Here is a 16,801-nt window from a genome sequence, read left to right on the forward strand (position 1 = left end):
CTGTTTCAAACAAGGCACGATATTCATGATTATTTGCACTACAACAAAATGGATCATAAGCAACATTTAGAACACGTGGTTTCTCCGCAAGTATCATAATTAGCTATACATTGGCGAATTTTCACAAGCACTTGTCACAAGATCCATGCTGAACATAACAAGACATTCAAAACTTATGTCGAAGAAAGGTAATCCTAGCGGGAGAGCTGAAAAGTAAATTCGGTGACCCTACTTCTCATTGCTCATTTCCCAGCCTTGTATAATAGCGAAAGCAACGCTAGAAACATACACTGTATAAAAATGACAGCATACTGTTGATAGTTTGGAAGAGTCTACAGATAATCCCTCTCGGCGTTCAGGCACGTGTCCCAATGCTGAACGGCTTTCACAAAGCAAGTGGTCGCATGGTTTGTGTTACACTGCTGTCAGCTTGTATTCGGGAGATAGTGGGTTCGAACCCCTCTGTCGGCAGCCATGAAGATAGTTTTCCGTGATTTCCCATTCTCACACCAGGCAAATGCTGGGACTGTTTCTTAATTAAGCCCACTCCTAGCCCTTCTGATACCATCATTGCCATAAGACCTATCTGTGTCGATGCAATGTAAAGCAAACAGAGAAGGAAAAAACACCTTTCTCTATACTCTTCACAATGGAGGATTCTGGTTACTGGTGGGACCATTCTTCCACTGCATTAGGAACCACTTGATTGTTGATGAAATGCCTACTCTTCAGAAGACAAAAATTGTCCATTCTTGCATCGGCAGTGTGTTGATATGCGTTACCAGGACTTTTTTTTACAAGAATCAAATTGTACCATGTAGTATTTGTCTGGTCATAACCATTAAACATATATCATTGCTTCAACTTCTTCCTTTACTTAACAGACCTATGTCTCAGACTGACCCCATTTTGAGCTGTTACTACAAACACAGAACCATGCAGTGCTGCCACCCCTTATCTCTCCTGTAAGTTATTTGCAGTGTTACCAGCACTATATAAGCCGGCCCCCATGTTGGAGGGGTAATGTGCCTGCCTCTTACCCGGAGCCCCCAGGTTCGATTCCTGGCCATTTAGGGATTTTTACCTGGATCTGAGGGCTGGTTATAGGTTTACTCAGCCTATGTGATTATAATTGAGCAACTATCTGATGGTGAGATGGTGGCCCTGGTCTAGAAAGCCAAGAATAACGCTCGAGGATTCGTTATGCTGACCACATATCTCGTAATCTGCAGGCCTTTGGGCTGAGCAGCGATCGCTTGGTAGGCCATGGCCCTTCGGGGCTGTTGCACCCTGGGGTTCGGCTTTACGAGCACTGTCTATCTTTCAACTGAGCAACCCTTATAGCATGGTTGGTAGGTATTTCTGACGTCACTTGAATGTCTCCTAAACATGGGTCTTGTTACAGTGCTGTTCAGATATGTCTAGAAATTAAAATATTAAAAATTGCTGGAAAATCTGATGTTCCAGAAATAATTGAACACTCTTTTTGCACTTACGATTGAGAATTTCTAGATCTGTGGTTTTCAGTTTGTTGTGTGTTTTGCTGTATTGTGTTAATTAATCCTTCTTTTCTTTGAAAAGCAATTAGAGTTTAAGAACCTATCTGTTTTGTCCCTTAAAGTATCTGTCACTACCTTTGTAAACTGAGCACATTGCCTTTTTTTTTAAATCATTACTTGCACACAGGTAGTCAATCATATTTTCATTTGCTTTCATCGTTATCATTATGCATGTCGATGGTAGAAAGAATAGGTTGTGTTCAGTGTCATGGTCCTATGCTTCAATTAATGGAAAGCAATAAACAAGTGATATATAGAAAGATCTAAAAGTACACCTAAGCCTGGTTTCATCAACGTGAGTTAAATATACTCTAACCCTGGGTTTGTTAACCTAGGGTTAATGTTTTAACTCATTCTTACGAGTCACATGTTTCACCAAGCTATTTGGTTTATAGAGGGTTATCCAAAACGGTATTAACCCTCGCCGGAAACATCTGCTGTACCGATCAAGGAGGCAGTGACTAAAAATCAGAGATTATGAACACACTTCTTGCGTGGTTCTTTTGTTTAATTCATCGAGCTCGATAGCTGCAATTGTTTCAGAGCGGCCAGTATACGGGAGATAGTGGGTTCGAACTCCACTGTTGGCAGCCCTGAAGATGGTTCTCCGTGGTTTCCCATTTTCACACCAGGCAAATGCTGGGACTGTACCTTAATTAAGGCCACGGCTGCTTCGTTCCCACTCCGAGCCCTTTCCTGTCCCATCATCGCCATAAGACCTATCTGTGTCGGTGCGACGTAAAGCAACTTGTAAAAAAAAAAAATTGCGAGGTATTTCGTTTTCTCCCTCAGTTCTGTGGTAGATATTATTCTTTTGTTATAGTGATAGAACTGATTGCAGTGATTGAAAAATGGAAGAAGTTCAGAGGAGAAATAGAGGCACGAATTTTTCTGTTTTAGAAAAAACATTACTTATTGAATTAGCCACCAAGTACCTAAGCATTATAGAATCCAAGAACAATGACGGTTAAAAAAAAAAAGAGGACGCAGGGAAAAAATAACAGGGGAATTTAATACCGTCGACCGTGTGGTATAAAACCTTAATGCAATCAATACCTTATAGGAGAGAGAGAGGGGGGGCTATTTTGACCGGTTGTGTATCCTAACCTCTTGCAAATTTCATCAATGACTTTACTGACGACGGTTTTTGACAGTGTATACCTCTTCAGAAATTGTTTCTCAGATAGATTTTGAAAGTTGTTCCTTCTTATTATAGGCCTACTTCTGTTAGGAACACCATTTAACAAATATATATAAAGCAACTCTGCATCAAACGCATGATTTACGGTGGCCATTTCGCTTTCAACCTTAAGTTAACAGTTTAACCCAGGTGAAAGGAGTGGTTAACTTAACTCTCACTTTAACCTAGAGTTAAAATTAACCCTCCTTGATGAAACAAAACGAATAGTGAAATTCAGAATTAAAACTGTATAACTTGGGGTTAAGGTTTAACCCACATTGATGAAACTGGCCCCTAATAGGAGAACCACAGTGACAGGACAATGTAAGAAAGAGGAAAAATGAAAAGAAACATGCAAGGATAAGGACAAGCACCACATCTTCACACACTGCCTTCTTCAGCGCTGTGCTTATCAGCCCCAGTTCTTCTGCATACATTTCTTCTCAGCTGCCAACGATCCTGTTCCTACACTTCATCAGGAGGGGTGGGTTCCTCAATGAATGCTGATGCGTGCCCTCCTGGTGTAGCTGGGAAGTAGAAATGAGCTTGCCAGGGGCTGAGAAGAAATGGACATAAGAAGTAAAATTGATGAGTACAGAGCTTATCTATGTGGAGTTTGTCATGTAATTCTTTTGTACTTTTATGCTTTTCCTTCTATCTTCTTTCTGTAATAATAATAATAATAATAATAATAATAATAATAATAATACACCTTTCAATTACAGTATCACTGTCAAGCTAAAACTGAATGTTGACAATTACTACAATCGCAGTTTTGAATGTTATCAAAGTAAATAGCTCAAGATTGTTTATTTCTCACTGTACCTTATTATACTGTAGTACAAAAACATTCCTAACATATGTATTTGATATCAAACAACATTCAAAAGAAGATACTTTTTTTCCGTTTTGCAGAACGTGACATAGTACAGAAGAATCCCAATATCCATTGGGATGATATAGCGGATTTGCACGAGGCCAAGAGGCTGTTAGAAGAAGCTGTTGTCCTTCCTATGTGGATGCCTGATTTCTTCAAGGTATGTTGCTGTAATTAAACCATTCACAGTTGAATAACTTTGGCTGGTTACATAACTCTACTCATATTTATTTTTCCAGAGAAATACGATTGTTTTGCTAACTGTTCTTAATGCTCAGTTGTTGTTATGCTGATCTCAGAGTGAAATAAAAATTGGTGGATGCTGTGTCCAAGCTACAGCTGTGGATCTTTTGAGCAAAGAATATGTTGGGTTCATGTTAGAAATAGTGAATGCACAGTAATTAGATTTTTTTTTTTTAACTGGAGGATCTTCCTGTGAATGTTGTCCTGTTGCACATGGCTTGCAGCGCTAGGTCACTTTGGCTTTCTTACCTTTTATGTAGGCTCTCGTAGGTTTGAACATTCTTTAAACTAAGATATTTGGGAAATTTTCATAGAGTTAACTATTACTGTACAATTTTTCACATACCTGATAAAGTTTTCTCTCAGATATTATTATAAGTATCAATAGATCTTACGTAGATGAAACAAACACCACCTCTCAATACATGCTGCTAGGTCGCGGTCCCACTTTATACTGATTTTACCGCACGTTGGGAGATCCAATTTCACCTCAAGATGGTGAGTGTACACACCATTCCCTGCTGCACCATATCGCCTTAAAAGCTATTTTGGAAAACCCTTTGGACCTTCCTCTTTTTAAGTCTGTTTGTTTTCACTAGCTTTTATGGTTTGAAAATTATTGAAGGAAGTCTGGTACACTTTTATTTGGAGGGGTAGATTTTACCAAGGGACCCAGTACTGTAGATGTATTGTTCATTAAAATAATTTACAACTTTATATAAATCTTGGAAATGCAGAATTTGTAGGTTTCCAGCTTTTCATCATCATGAATTCCTTCCAATGAGCCAGGTAGGGTGTTTATGGACGAAGTGCCTCCATTTATTACGGTCCTGATATGCTTCTGTTCTCTTTAGGGCTATCATGTTTCTCTTCTCTAGGTCATCTCTTATCTGGTCTAACCACCTTTTTCTAGGGCGTCCGATTGGTCTTCATCCTGGAACGATCTCTTCAAGATACTTCCTCGATGTTCACGTCGCCTGCATCCACTTAACGTGTCCTAGCGACTTCAGCCTTGCAACACTTAGCCTTTCTTCCATGGTCAGGTTGACCTGCAGGTCTCTTCATAACTGATCATTCCTAATTCTGTTCTTCCTTGTTTTCTCTACAGCTGATCTAAGGAACTCCATTTCAACACCTTGCAGTTGACTTAATTCTGTTTTATATATGACGCATTTCTCTAGACTATACGACCTGATGGGTAGGAGATAAGTCTTAAACATGGCCTGTTTAGCCCTCACTGGGTGAGTTGGCTGTGCGGTTAGGGGCGCGCAGCTGTGAGCTTGCATCCGGGAGATAGTGGGTTGAACCCCACTGTCGGCACCCCAAAAGATGATTTTCTGTGGTTTCCCATTTTTCACACCAGGCAAATGCTGGGGCTGTACCTTAATTAAGGTCACGGCCGCTTATTTCCCACTTCCAGCCCTTTCCTATCCCATCATCACCATAAGACTTATCTGTATTGGTGCGACATAAAGCAAATAGTAAAGAAATATCTATATTTAGCCCCCTGAGGAACTCCCTTGGGAGACTGTTGGCATAGAGATAAGCAGAATAAAGTTGGCTGAGTAAGGAGGTATCTGCAAGAGTAACTGATAATGAAACAGATGATCATGTCAAATTTAATTTGTTTGTTTAATTATTTATCATATAGCTTTTAGAGCCGGGGTGTCAGAGGACATGTTCGGCTCGCCCAGCGCAGGTCTTTCTATTTTACACTCTTGGGCAACCTGTGTGTTTGGATGTACGATGATGATTGAGGTCGGCACGTAGCCTATTCCTGTCGAATAACACCAGGAGGTCTACTCAAGGCTTAACATCTCCATCCGACGGACGAATCACCATCAACAGCGTCATGCCCCTCACTCCATATGAACAGTCCAGAGAGATTTGAAATTCAATCCAGGCTTTTTCTAATGATTAGAGGTTGTGTACCACCACCTATCCTAACCTGCCGACCGATATTGTTTTTTTCTTTTCCTCCACCCAGTAACAGGAGTCAAACCAGCTAACCACGGTGTCAAACCATATACGATTTGTGCCTTACCACCCGCCTGTCATGTCAGAACATAACAAAAGAGAAGGTTTCTAGAATTTTTTAAAATTAGCAAAAGGATGAGAATAAAGAAAGAAAGTTTTACAAATGGAGAAGTAATAGGGATTATGCAATGGCTAAACGTACAAGAATAACTGTGGACTTGCATTCGGGAGATGGTAGTTTTGAATCCCACCATTGGCAGCCCTGAAGATGGTTTCCATGGTTTCCTCATTTTCATGTCAGGCAAATGCTGGGGCTGTACCTTAATTAAGTCAACAGCCACTACCTTCTCAAACCTAGCATTTTTCCAATCTTGTGTTGCCAAAAACCTTTGATATGTTAGTGCAACATTAAACCACTATTAAATATAAATGCACAAGAATAAATGTCAAGTAGAGATTGGTGACTAGAATCGTTGTTTGTTGTGTGGCGAAACAATGGAAGAGGCATATCTGTTAAGAGCCTATAAGGAGACAAATCACTTACAATCAAATGTATTGAAGTAACATGTAAGGTTAAAATAGAAAGAGAGTGGGAATTCCACACAATTTTCAAATTGTTCAGCAAAGAGTGGATCTCGCTGTGAAAGAGAGCAAAATTATTTTGTATTATAAAAGATATGTGGCAAAGGAAAATAAAATAACAAAGCAAGGACGAATGTAAAATAATAAAGGTTTATCCTCGAATATATAACGTATTTTAAATCAAATAATATGTAAAATGGGTATAAAATTATTTGTAGATCTATAATTAATGTTTAACGTAAATAAAGACACGCTAACTATAATAAGGATTATCTAATGTGATGTATGATTAAATAATCTAATATTCTCTCTTTAGTTTCTCATGATATGGAACAAGGGGAGGAGCATATTCTGTTCTTTGTTCTGTGTGATGTTACTACACTCAGCATAGTCCAGTAATATTCTGAGGTGCAGTTAGGCAAAGTGTGGCTTTCTGTTCAGAGACTGCTCGTCTTTACAGGAAATATAAATTCCGTGGACCAGGGTATAAAATATGAAGTCCGAAGGCAGTAGCCACTCTAAATTCTTTGGTCTTTTCAACTCATTTTGCCTTTCCAAAGTATATTCCTTTGCCTTCGCACTGGTGAACTTTTCACTTGTAAATGTCCATGTATGTCACTTGCTGCATTCTACTCTCTACTCTGTTGTGCTTGTTGAAGTAACTTTCATTTTTACATGTACTTTTAATCATAATTAAAGTCTGGCTCTATGGCTAAATGGTTAGCATGCTGGCCTTTGGTTCAAAGGGTTCTGGATTTGATTCCCGATCGGGTCAGGGATTTTAACTTTCATTAGTTAATTCCTAAGGCTCAGGGGCTGGGTGTTCGTGATGTTTTCATCTTAAATAGAGCCCCTTCCTCACAGACATGCAGGTCTCCTATACAGCATCAAATTGAAAGACCTGCACCAGGCCTCTCCGGAGGTCACACACCAACATTATAATGAAATTTTTCATGAAAGTTCATATGAACTTGAACTTTTGTAAAAAAAAAAAAAAAAAAAGTTTTTATGAGAAAAAATACTTTTTTTACACAAGTAATTTAACATTTCTTAAAATAATTAGTTTTGTAAAATTCAGGAAAAATTTGTATGGAACAAAATATTTTCTGCAGGATTACATTTGAGATTCTGTACTTGATTTTAGCAAAAGTATTATGCAAATATTCGCTTAATTGTAATATGTATAGTGCAAACCTCATGTAGCTATAGGAAAGTAATGTGCAAATATTTTTGCAATCACTCGCCTTTGATCTGTATTTGGCCCGCGCCTTTAGATGCATTTAATCGAAAGAAGTGGTGTTCTAAGATCCGAAGAGCAGATCTTCCATTTGTGGGAACACGCTAGGATGATGATGATGATTTATTTCACTTAAACAGGCCAATTAGGTCCATGGCAGGAGACAAAATGTACGAAAACTTAACACATAATCAGGATACAAATTCAGTTAAGATAACTAGTTCACATCTCAAGGAATTGAGATATTAGCCCATTTGCTTCCATCTTGCACATTCTCAATGCTGGCTGTTGGTTCTGCTTGTTGCATTGTCAACAATTCTCTTTCTTTCCACCTTGTCCAGTTGACTGATGGGTAAATACTTGGTTAGAAAGAGTGCCCTCTGCTCTAAATCATGTCCTAGCCACTGCAGTCTTCTTATTGCCATCCTCCCAACATTGGCTTTCTTAAACTGTTGGTACATTTCTTCCTTGTGCCTTCTTTCTTATCTTCTTGTTTCCTGTATTGTAGATCAGACGAAAGATCTTCTTCCTCTTACTTACAAATTTGCTCCTTGGGCCCCTGTAGAATTGACTGTTTCTCACAGCTATATAGTAGACTAGTTGCACTAGTTTGTTTGTTTGTTTGTTTGTTTGTTTGTTTGTTTGTTTGTTTGTTTGTTTGTTTGTTTGTTTATTCTTGTCAGAAGTACAAAATATGAAACATGAAAACATAAAATTTAAAAAAGCATGAAATGGACACAAGTACACAAATATTTGTTCGTTGAGTGACTTCAAACCATTCCCGCCCCAAACTTAGCCACTTCGAGAGCACTTGAAATAGTTTGAGTCAAATCACCCATTGTACATATGGATGGGTACAATGGACAACGTAAGAGATGTTGTGTTGTTTGAAATTCGTCACAATCACATAGAACTGTCTTGGTCAGAAAATGCCACTTATATAAGTTGTCCCTTGTTCTTGCAACAGCTCACAGTCTATTCAGTGACTTCCAGATTGGCCAGTTCTCTGTGTGACCAGGAGGCAGAGATTCCTTCGGTTCCATCCATTCAGACAAATTACTAGTTCTCTCCTTCCACATGGCAACTCTTGCTTTTGCAACTGCACCTTGTAACGATTATTGCGTAGTTGTTAGGAAGGTTGATATCCATAGAGTGCGTGTGAGGTCCTTTCATTGTTGGCAGCCTGATAGTTCACTTTATTGATGGGAGTTAGCCTCAAACAACTTGAAGTAATCCTGCAGCTCTCATTTAAGGCAACTCGACTTGTTTCGCATGGACTGACTTATACCACACAGGACAGGCATATTCTCCTGCTGAATTGCATAAGGCCAGTGCTGTTGTTCTTAATGTCATATATAGATATATCTTGTTTTCCTGGGACGTCATATGTGACATATATACTGTGGGTAGCTTAGACTATAATGAACACAATTCACATTCATTATTCTTTATCAAACTTCCTTGTCGATCTCACTTTCAACAATACTGAGCCTAGGTACTTTTAACATTTTGACGCTTTTAAAATTACTGAGCATTTTACAAATCTGAATATTATTTCAGGAATGGCCTAATGGATGTTTGTTAAAAATGCAAAATTTTGTTTAAGTAGCATTTGTGGTTGTATGGTTGTAAAAATTTTTTATTGAATTTAACCTTGTTCAAGATGTGCCTTCCCTGGGACACCAATTCAGATTCTAAATCCAAAAATAATGACAATTGCAGATCTTATGACAACACTGTTCATCAGTTAATAATTGTCTTCCAGTTAGAAATTAGTTTTCTTAAGTACGATATAACATTTTTCAATCCATTGAATATTTGTTGTTTTTCTATAGGGAATCAGGAGACCCTGGAGAGGTGTTTTAATGGTTGGACCTCCAGGAACTGGAAAAACCATGTTAGCAAAAGCTGTAGCCACGGAGTGCTGCACAACCTTCTTTAATGTTTCTTCAACAACACTCACCTCCAAGTACCGAGGTGAATCAGAGAAGTTGGTTAGATTGCTGTTTGAAATGGTAAGTTTTATTTGGTAGAATGTACCTTAGAGACTTTCTTCATGTTATATATACAGTTTTGGGTTATTACTAACGTACAGAAAGTTGGTACATTACTACTGTATTGATACATAAAATCAACAGAAGATTGAATAACAGAAGAAGTTGCACCATTAATGCTGTTGCAAACTGCAGTATCGTCCTGAATACCACCTGCCATCGAATAAGACCCACACCCTGAATGTATAACAAGAAAATTTGAATGCAAAGTCCAAATGCTTCTATTGAGTTCTAGAATTCCGAGTGCATCTTCAGGTGGAGAATTAAAAGTTGAACATTCAACCGGCATATTACGTTTTGAAAGTGCAATTTTAGAGTATTCACCAACAAGGGCATATTTTATTCATTATTGTAATAATTGTGTGATAACTATTCTTACAGTCTAATTGTATTTGACGTAAATCCTAAAATTTTATTTGTCACTGATAAGCACAACATTTTTTTATCTATAACAGTTCATCAATCCACCATTTTAAATGTACATCATCGCATCACTTACACAGTTCATTCTTTTAAGTCTCATTTCCACAATGTAATTCTGTCTTAGGACTTCGGCATATCCATAAGTATCTTAGTTAGGCTGATGATGACCCATATAGGGTCGAAACTAGTACCTTGTTAATATATTGTAATGTATTTATAAACATTGCAATTACTGTATAGTATTGAGTACGTGGAATAAACTTTGTATTTTATTTTATATGTAATCTTAATTCAATACGGAACCAATAATGAAGTTTATTACCTTGAATGAAATGAAATGGCGTATGGCTTTTAAGTGCCGGGAGTGTCCGAGGACATGTTCGCCTTGCCAGGTGCAGGTCTTTGTACTTGACCCCCTTAGGTGACCTGCGCATCATGATGAGGATGAAATGATGATGAAGACGACACACACACCCAGTCCCCGTGCCAGGGAAATCAACCAATGTTGGTTAAAATTCCCGACCCTGCCAGGAATCGAACTCAGGACCCCTGTGACCAAAGGCCACCACGCTAACCATTTAGCCATGGAGCCGGACAAATGGAGTGGTATATCTGCCGTACAGAACTTCCTTGAGCATTTCCACGGAATCTCAAAGCATGACACTATATCGCGTACATTTGTAAGATCGGTGAAGTACACACTGCACCAAAATGTATATATACGGGTTCTGCAGTGATTGGATTAGCAACTAATTAATTGACCACCTCCTGCTGCTCCCTAGTGAGACCTCTTTGAAGCAACAGTATTATAATCTTACATCAGTACCGAAGCTAATAAAAACTTTCAGTTCGTCTGGAGACAATTTTGGATCTGAATCTTTCTTGACTTTTGCATATTTTTTTCTAGACTAACATCTAAGAATTCCAACACCTCTGCATCGAAAAGGATCCTAAAATCTGTACAGGAGACATTCCCCACAGAGTTGAACAGTCAAGTTCAGGAAATAATCTACGATTATCCTGGATGTTAGCATGTGTCCGAGTAATATTTGCTTTCCTCAATTCTTTTGTTTGCTACGCTCAATTAGAGACTTGTAAATATCCTCTTCTCCTAAAAGTTGTCTCTCACTAAACAATCTTGGCATTTCTGGAAAGTTGGTGGCCAGTTAGATTGTCAGCAAGTCCCGCACTGTCTTCCTCACCGGAGTATTCTTCAGAAAGGGTATTTATTTCTGTAGTTTCAGTGAAGATATTCTCTACACTTTTATTGGCTTTACTTTACACAGACACAGATAGGTCTTATGGCGACGAGGGGATAGGAAAAGGCTAGGAGTGGGAAGGAAGCGACTGTGGCTGTGGGTTTAATTAAGGTATAGCCCCAGATTTGCCTTGTGTGATAATGGGAAACCACTGAAAACCATCTTCAGGGCTGCCAACAATGGAGTTCGACCCACTATCTCCCGAATGCAAGCTCACAGCTACGCGCCTCTAACCGCACGGCCAACTCACTTGTTTATTCCTACATCATCAACTATATTATCTGATTGAATAATATCCAGAGCCTCCTGAAAGTGAAATACTTGTCAAAGGAAATGATTCTATATAATTCACAAATTGAATAAAAATTCATTAGGCAAAAAAAACCCATCAGATTTGCAGAAGAAAGTAGTTTCTACAATATACTATATGTACAAAGTATTATTCATGAAACACTGTAGCCCTTGTAAGGCAGACATTCCAATGCGGATGGTGACATCTGCCCTGTGTGGGAAATTGCGTGTAATTGTGGTGGAGGATTGTGCGATATGTGAGTTGCAGAAATGTTGGGGACAGCACAAACACCTAGTTCCCAAGCCAAGGGTAATTAATCATTTTAAGGTTAAAATCTCCAGCCTGGCTGGGAATCGAACCCAAGGTCCTCTGAACCGAAGAGCATTCAGCCAAGGGGCCGGACACTTACAGAATAAATGCTGTATTTTTACTTATAAGAAAACACATTGAAAAATAACCATAATCCTGAATAACCAAGTAATGAACTAAAAATAATTATTTGCAAACAGTCGCAAACACTGCATGGTCATACAATCGTGCTGTACTTTTAATTTTACATACTTGCTACAACAATTATAGTTTTGTCATGATTATGTTTACAACTTGATGAATGGCTATTGAATAAGAGGTGCTTGGACTTTCACTGTGAATGATGTAGTATTAAGGGAAACTTCAGCCCCTTACTTGAGGCACGATGTCATTTCTCAGGCTTTCAAAACAATGTCAGCATATAAACTGCTCTGTAATCCTAACTAATCACTTCCCACAATAAAGCTTGATTCCTTGTGTCTCGATAAGCGGTACAAGCCATCAGGCACAACAGTGATCCTAGATTCATGCATTGTTAGTTGGTTCCACAACTTGCTGTGTGGTGTGATCATACGATCACACACTGCAGTAAGGGGCTTCCAACCCTATCATCGACTAAGGAAGTCTCATTGTATTGTTTAGTTGTTCAATACACAATATGCTTGTTATTTACAGCTGCAGGAATCTCGTTACACTTGTATCATGCAATTACAGCAATAGGGTTCACACCCCGTCTGTGTTTACTGCACTGGCTGGTCTTCATCTTCCTATTCCAAGAAATTTTAGGATAATATCTCTTTCTTGCAATTACCACTGCAGGGGTACCAACTTACCATATTATAGCCTCCTCCATAAACTGGGGACAGGACTCAGGTACAACTTGATGGGCATTAATTAGGCCTTTCAGTTGTATTCAAACATAATTATATTCATGCTGTAGAACTCTGTAGCGATTTGTACAGATAATGTATTTTTGTCATGATAAGTGAATAATACCCTTCTTTCTTATTCCAGGCTCGGTTTTATGCTCCTAGTACAATATTCATTGATGAAATAGATTCATTATGTTCTCGAAGAGGTTCAGAGTCGGAACACGAAGCCTCACGGAGAGTTAAATCTGAACTCTTAGTTCAAATGGATGGAATTAGTTCTAATAGGTAAGATTATTTGAGTATGAGTAAGAAAATTATTACATTGTATATACATTCAGTGAGAATTAAAAGTATATTTTTCTTACAGTGAAGATTCAGGGAAGATAGTAATGGTTTTAGCGGCAACAAATTTCCCGTGGGACATTGATGAAGCATTAAGGAGAAGGTTAGAGAAACGAATCTACATTCCTTTGCCAAACAGTAAGTACCTATAATATGAATTGGTGATCTTGTGATTTTTAAATGTTAAAATTTTAATTACATGGTCTGGAATGTCCCTAACAAACTAAATATTATTTTTCATCATTATAATTGTACATTTAAATTCCACCAATGTTCTAACGTCAGATCAATCTTTTCAGTCATGACCTTGAGCAGTCCTCTTCAGATGGACTGGTCTTGTGCAGTTTTCTTCCAGTTTACTCCAGTAATTTCCCTCATACTTTTGTCATATCTGCATGGCAGTCTTCCTCTTGGTCTCTGTTGATCTCGTGGAAACCACTCCTGCACCAGCTTTGTCCATCCTTTCTTTGAGCAATGTGGCTGGCCCACTACTATTTCGGGATGCCTGCCCTCCTGATAAAGCTGGGAAACAGAAAGGAGCTTGTCAGGGACGACCATCATGTATTTTTTTCTATTTCGTGTTCCCCATATCAGGGTTGCCATGTTGTAGAACTACTGTTGGGAGGCTCTGTATCCTGCTTTGAAAATAATTTTTTAAAGTACAAGATGATAGTAAAATTATGAAAGAAACTTTCTGTGGCAAAAATAAATTTGATGACCGGACCTACTAATGTTCGTGGCTTGTTACACGGAGACAATGGTGTGGAAGTGCAGAACAGAAATATGATTTGTTTAATAACCTTTAATGTGCATGCTGCAGTATATTTTAGAAGTAGAGTTTTAAACCAGTATGCATTCGTCAGTAAGGTGTGAAAGTAGTTTTTATTCTAATTATGTGACTTTATCTCTAATTGTTCCTGCTATTATGTTAAATGGACTGAGAGCTCCTTTTCATTGTAAAAATATCCTTTCTGCTGCACAGGTGAAGGACGGGAGGTATTGTTACGCATCAACCTAAGAGAAGTGAAGCTAGACCCTGATGTAGATCTCAAGGATATAGCCACGCGACTTAAAGGCTACTCTGGAGCTGATATTACCAATGTGTGCAGGTAATGTTTTAGCCTTGCTTTCTTTGGTTTGTTCATCATAAACTGTCTTAAATGATTGTGTTCACAGGGTTTAGATTTGGCCAGGTTGAGTGCACATGCGGCATGACGTGAAAGGCAGAGGAGGAAGGAAAGATTAGCAGTCTGGCCTCCCGACACCAAGTCAGTCGGTCTGTATTCAAAGAGGTTTCAAGACTTCGACAGGCTCAAGACTGACTGCATTTTGTATGCGAGATATTTCTTGATTTTGCCGAGAATGTTCCCCATTACTTCTAGCTTGAGCTGATAGATCTGCAGTGCAACACCTGGTTCAACGATACATGATTTGTATAAAATACTTCCACAACAGCTATATCTTTGACTGCCCAAGACAAGCTGTTAAAGTTCTTTCAGTGTTCAGTTCCATCTATATGTTTAAGTGATTTCTTTTCCTGTTATGAAATTGATCAAGTCCCGACCACGAGCAGGTTTAATAGACTTCAATCTGCGTAACTCCTTGCTGTTGACTGTATCGCGAACCTTCATTCAAAACATAGAACACTGTACAGTCCAAATTTAAATAAACTTAACACGTTTATCTCATGTTATTAATTTTGTTATCATATTCTGTTTGATTATGAAGGTTGTGACCACAGGTTTGGCCACATCAGTCCAGTTTCACCGCAAACACACACTGTGTACTACCGCCTGCTGTGACTGGCTACTTACCATATTTGCTCACATAAGACGTGTGTCAATGTTTTACAAGACATAATCAGGAGAAAAAAAGTCCGTAGGCCTATTTAAAAACTACTGTAAAAGAAAACGGTGCCCACAGATGCAGATGCAGATGCAATATGAGAGGAGAATATTAAAAGATGTGAAAAACATGAGAGAAAAATATGAAAACCTTTCCCGCTGGGAATCTGTGCATAGAAAAATCAGACAACGAACATGAAAACGTTCGCCCTTGGGCCCATAATCATATAAACGTAATATTGAAGATCTCACTCGTTCTTAAAAAAGTGTTAGTAGAAGCCTTATATTTTGGACTAGTGGGTTATTAAACATCATTTTATGGACATACTCTTAGACGATGAATTGGAGGTTACACTCGGCCAAGTTATCTTCATTAGTATGCAATTTCACAACTTTTTCCATGTCCATAACTGGGCTATCACAAGACAAATAAGCACCACGCTAGTTAACTTCACACGATTATGTTCCTGATCCAGAGGTAGGCTATCATGTAGCAAATATTCTATACCCTCCACTGAACCACTCAACACAAAATAAATTTCTAACTTCTGAATGGAAAGCAAAATACAAGCACAAACAGGCTCACTGTGTTATTTGGCAATCTCGCTGCTAACCAGCAAGTAAAACTGAATATTCCTGAGGCTAACGGCTTGCTGCCCAAAGGTGCAACTTACCCTGTAAAGTTCAGGAATATTGAATGCCTTTCTCTCAGTCATCATGCATCTTTCCCAGATCTGCCACCAGTGGCAAGGGCTATTACCTGAGTTGGATATTACGTTCCTTTCACTAGGGATGACAAAGCACATTTTCTGAGCTAGGAAAAATGTGATCGTAGAGATCAGTAATAGCGATAATCTGTGACGCGATAAGTGAGGTATTTTTATATAGATTTAATACCATGAAAATCGGGACTTCGAATTTACGTTGTGCCAAACAGGAATACTTGTTAACGAGGTTTCACTGTATTAGATTTGGTAAAAGTGAAGAAATGAAGAATTATGTTACAAGTATCATAAGAAATATTTTAAAGCATTTTACTCGCCTACGGTAATAATCATTCACACCAAGCTCTCATGCATGTTCATAGCTTGCATTTGACACATCTCTGTACTCAGCACATCCAACTGGCGGAAAGGTTCTGGTAACTCTTTGTATCTTGTGTAATCCTTATGCCAGCAAAGTGCAAACTTGTCGAATATGGTAATTAGGTATGTTACATTTAGTGCTAGCAGGGCTGTCCTGAAGCCAAAATGGATTAAATGGGCATTGTTTACTCTTCTAAATTTGTACACATTGGCTTGTGGAGATTGGTTCGTATTCTATTAATGTAAGTTTTCTTGCTGTTTATTATACAGTTGGCCAATGGCCGTAGCTGTGTTGAAACACCGGATCCCATGGGATCTCCGAAGTTAAGCAACATTGGGCGTGGTCAAGATATGGATGTTGATGGGGGTTAAGGGAATGGAGGAGCGGAAAGGAACTGGCCACCCTACCATATGTAAACTCCAGCTCAGCCACACCTCTGCGGAGTTTCGGACCTGCCTTCGGGCAGAATACACCCTTACCTTACCTTATACAGTTGAAATAGGTGGAATCATCCTATGGAATAATAGTCTTGATTTTGATCTCCTGGGTAGTTGCAGAATTGGTGTATATATACAGTAAAACCTTGTTCATTTGAAGTCGTTGGAACACAAAAATTGGACTTTGAATTGTTTGATTTCGAATTAACTGCCAACTCGTAATTAAAA

General features: G+C 38.6%; 1 protein-coding gene across 2 annotated transcripts in view; it reads left to right on the forward strand.

Moving 5' to 3' along the window:
• The window catches only part of Kat60 (Katanin 60), a 47,272-nt gene that overhangs the window by 25,883 nt on the left and 4,588 nt on the right, over window positions 1-16,801 (forward strand). For both annotated transcript variants that reach the window (XM_067157349.2, XM_067157350.2), the window contains exons 7-11: window positions 3,655-3,776; window positions 9,491-9,670; window positions 13,007-13,149; window positions 13,232-13,344; window positions 14,189-14,315. In XM_067157349.2, coding sequence (XP_067013450.1) covers window positions 3,655-3,776; window positions 9,491-9,670; window positions 13,007-13,149; window positions 13,232-13,344; window positions 14,189-14,315 — 685 coding nt within the window. The remainder of the gene's footprint in view (window positions 1-3,654; window positions 3,777-9,490; window positions 9,671-13,006; window positions 13,150-13,231; window positions 13,345-14,188; window positions 14,316-16,801) is intronic.

The sequence above is a fragment of the Anabrus simplex genome, chromosome 13 (assembly GCF_040414725.1).
Source record: "Anabrus simplex isolate iqAnaSimp1 chromosome 13, ASM4041472v1, whole genome shotgun sequence".
Taxonomy (NCBI): Eukaryota; Metazoa; Arthropoda; class Insecta; order Orthoptera; family Tettigoniidae; genus Anabrus; species Anabrus simplex.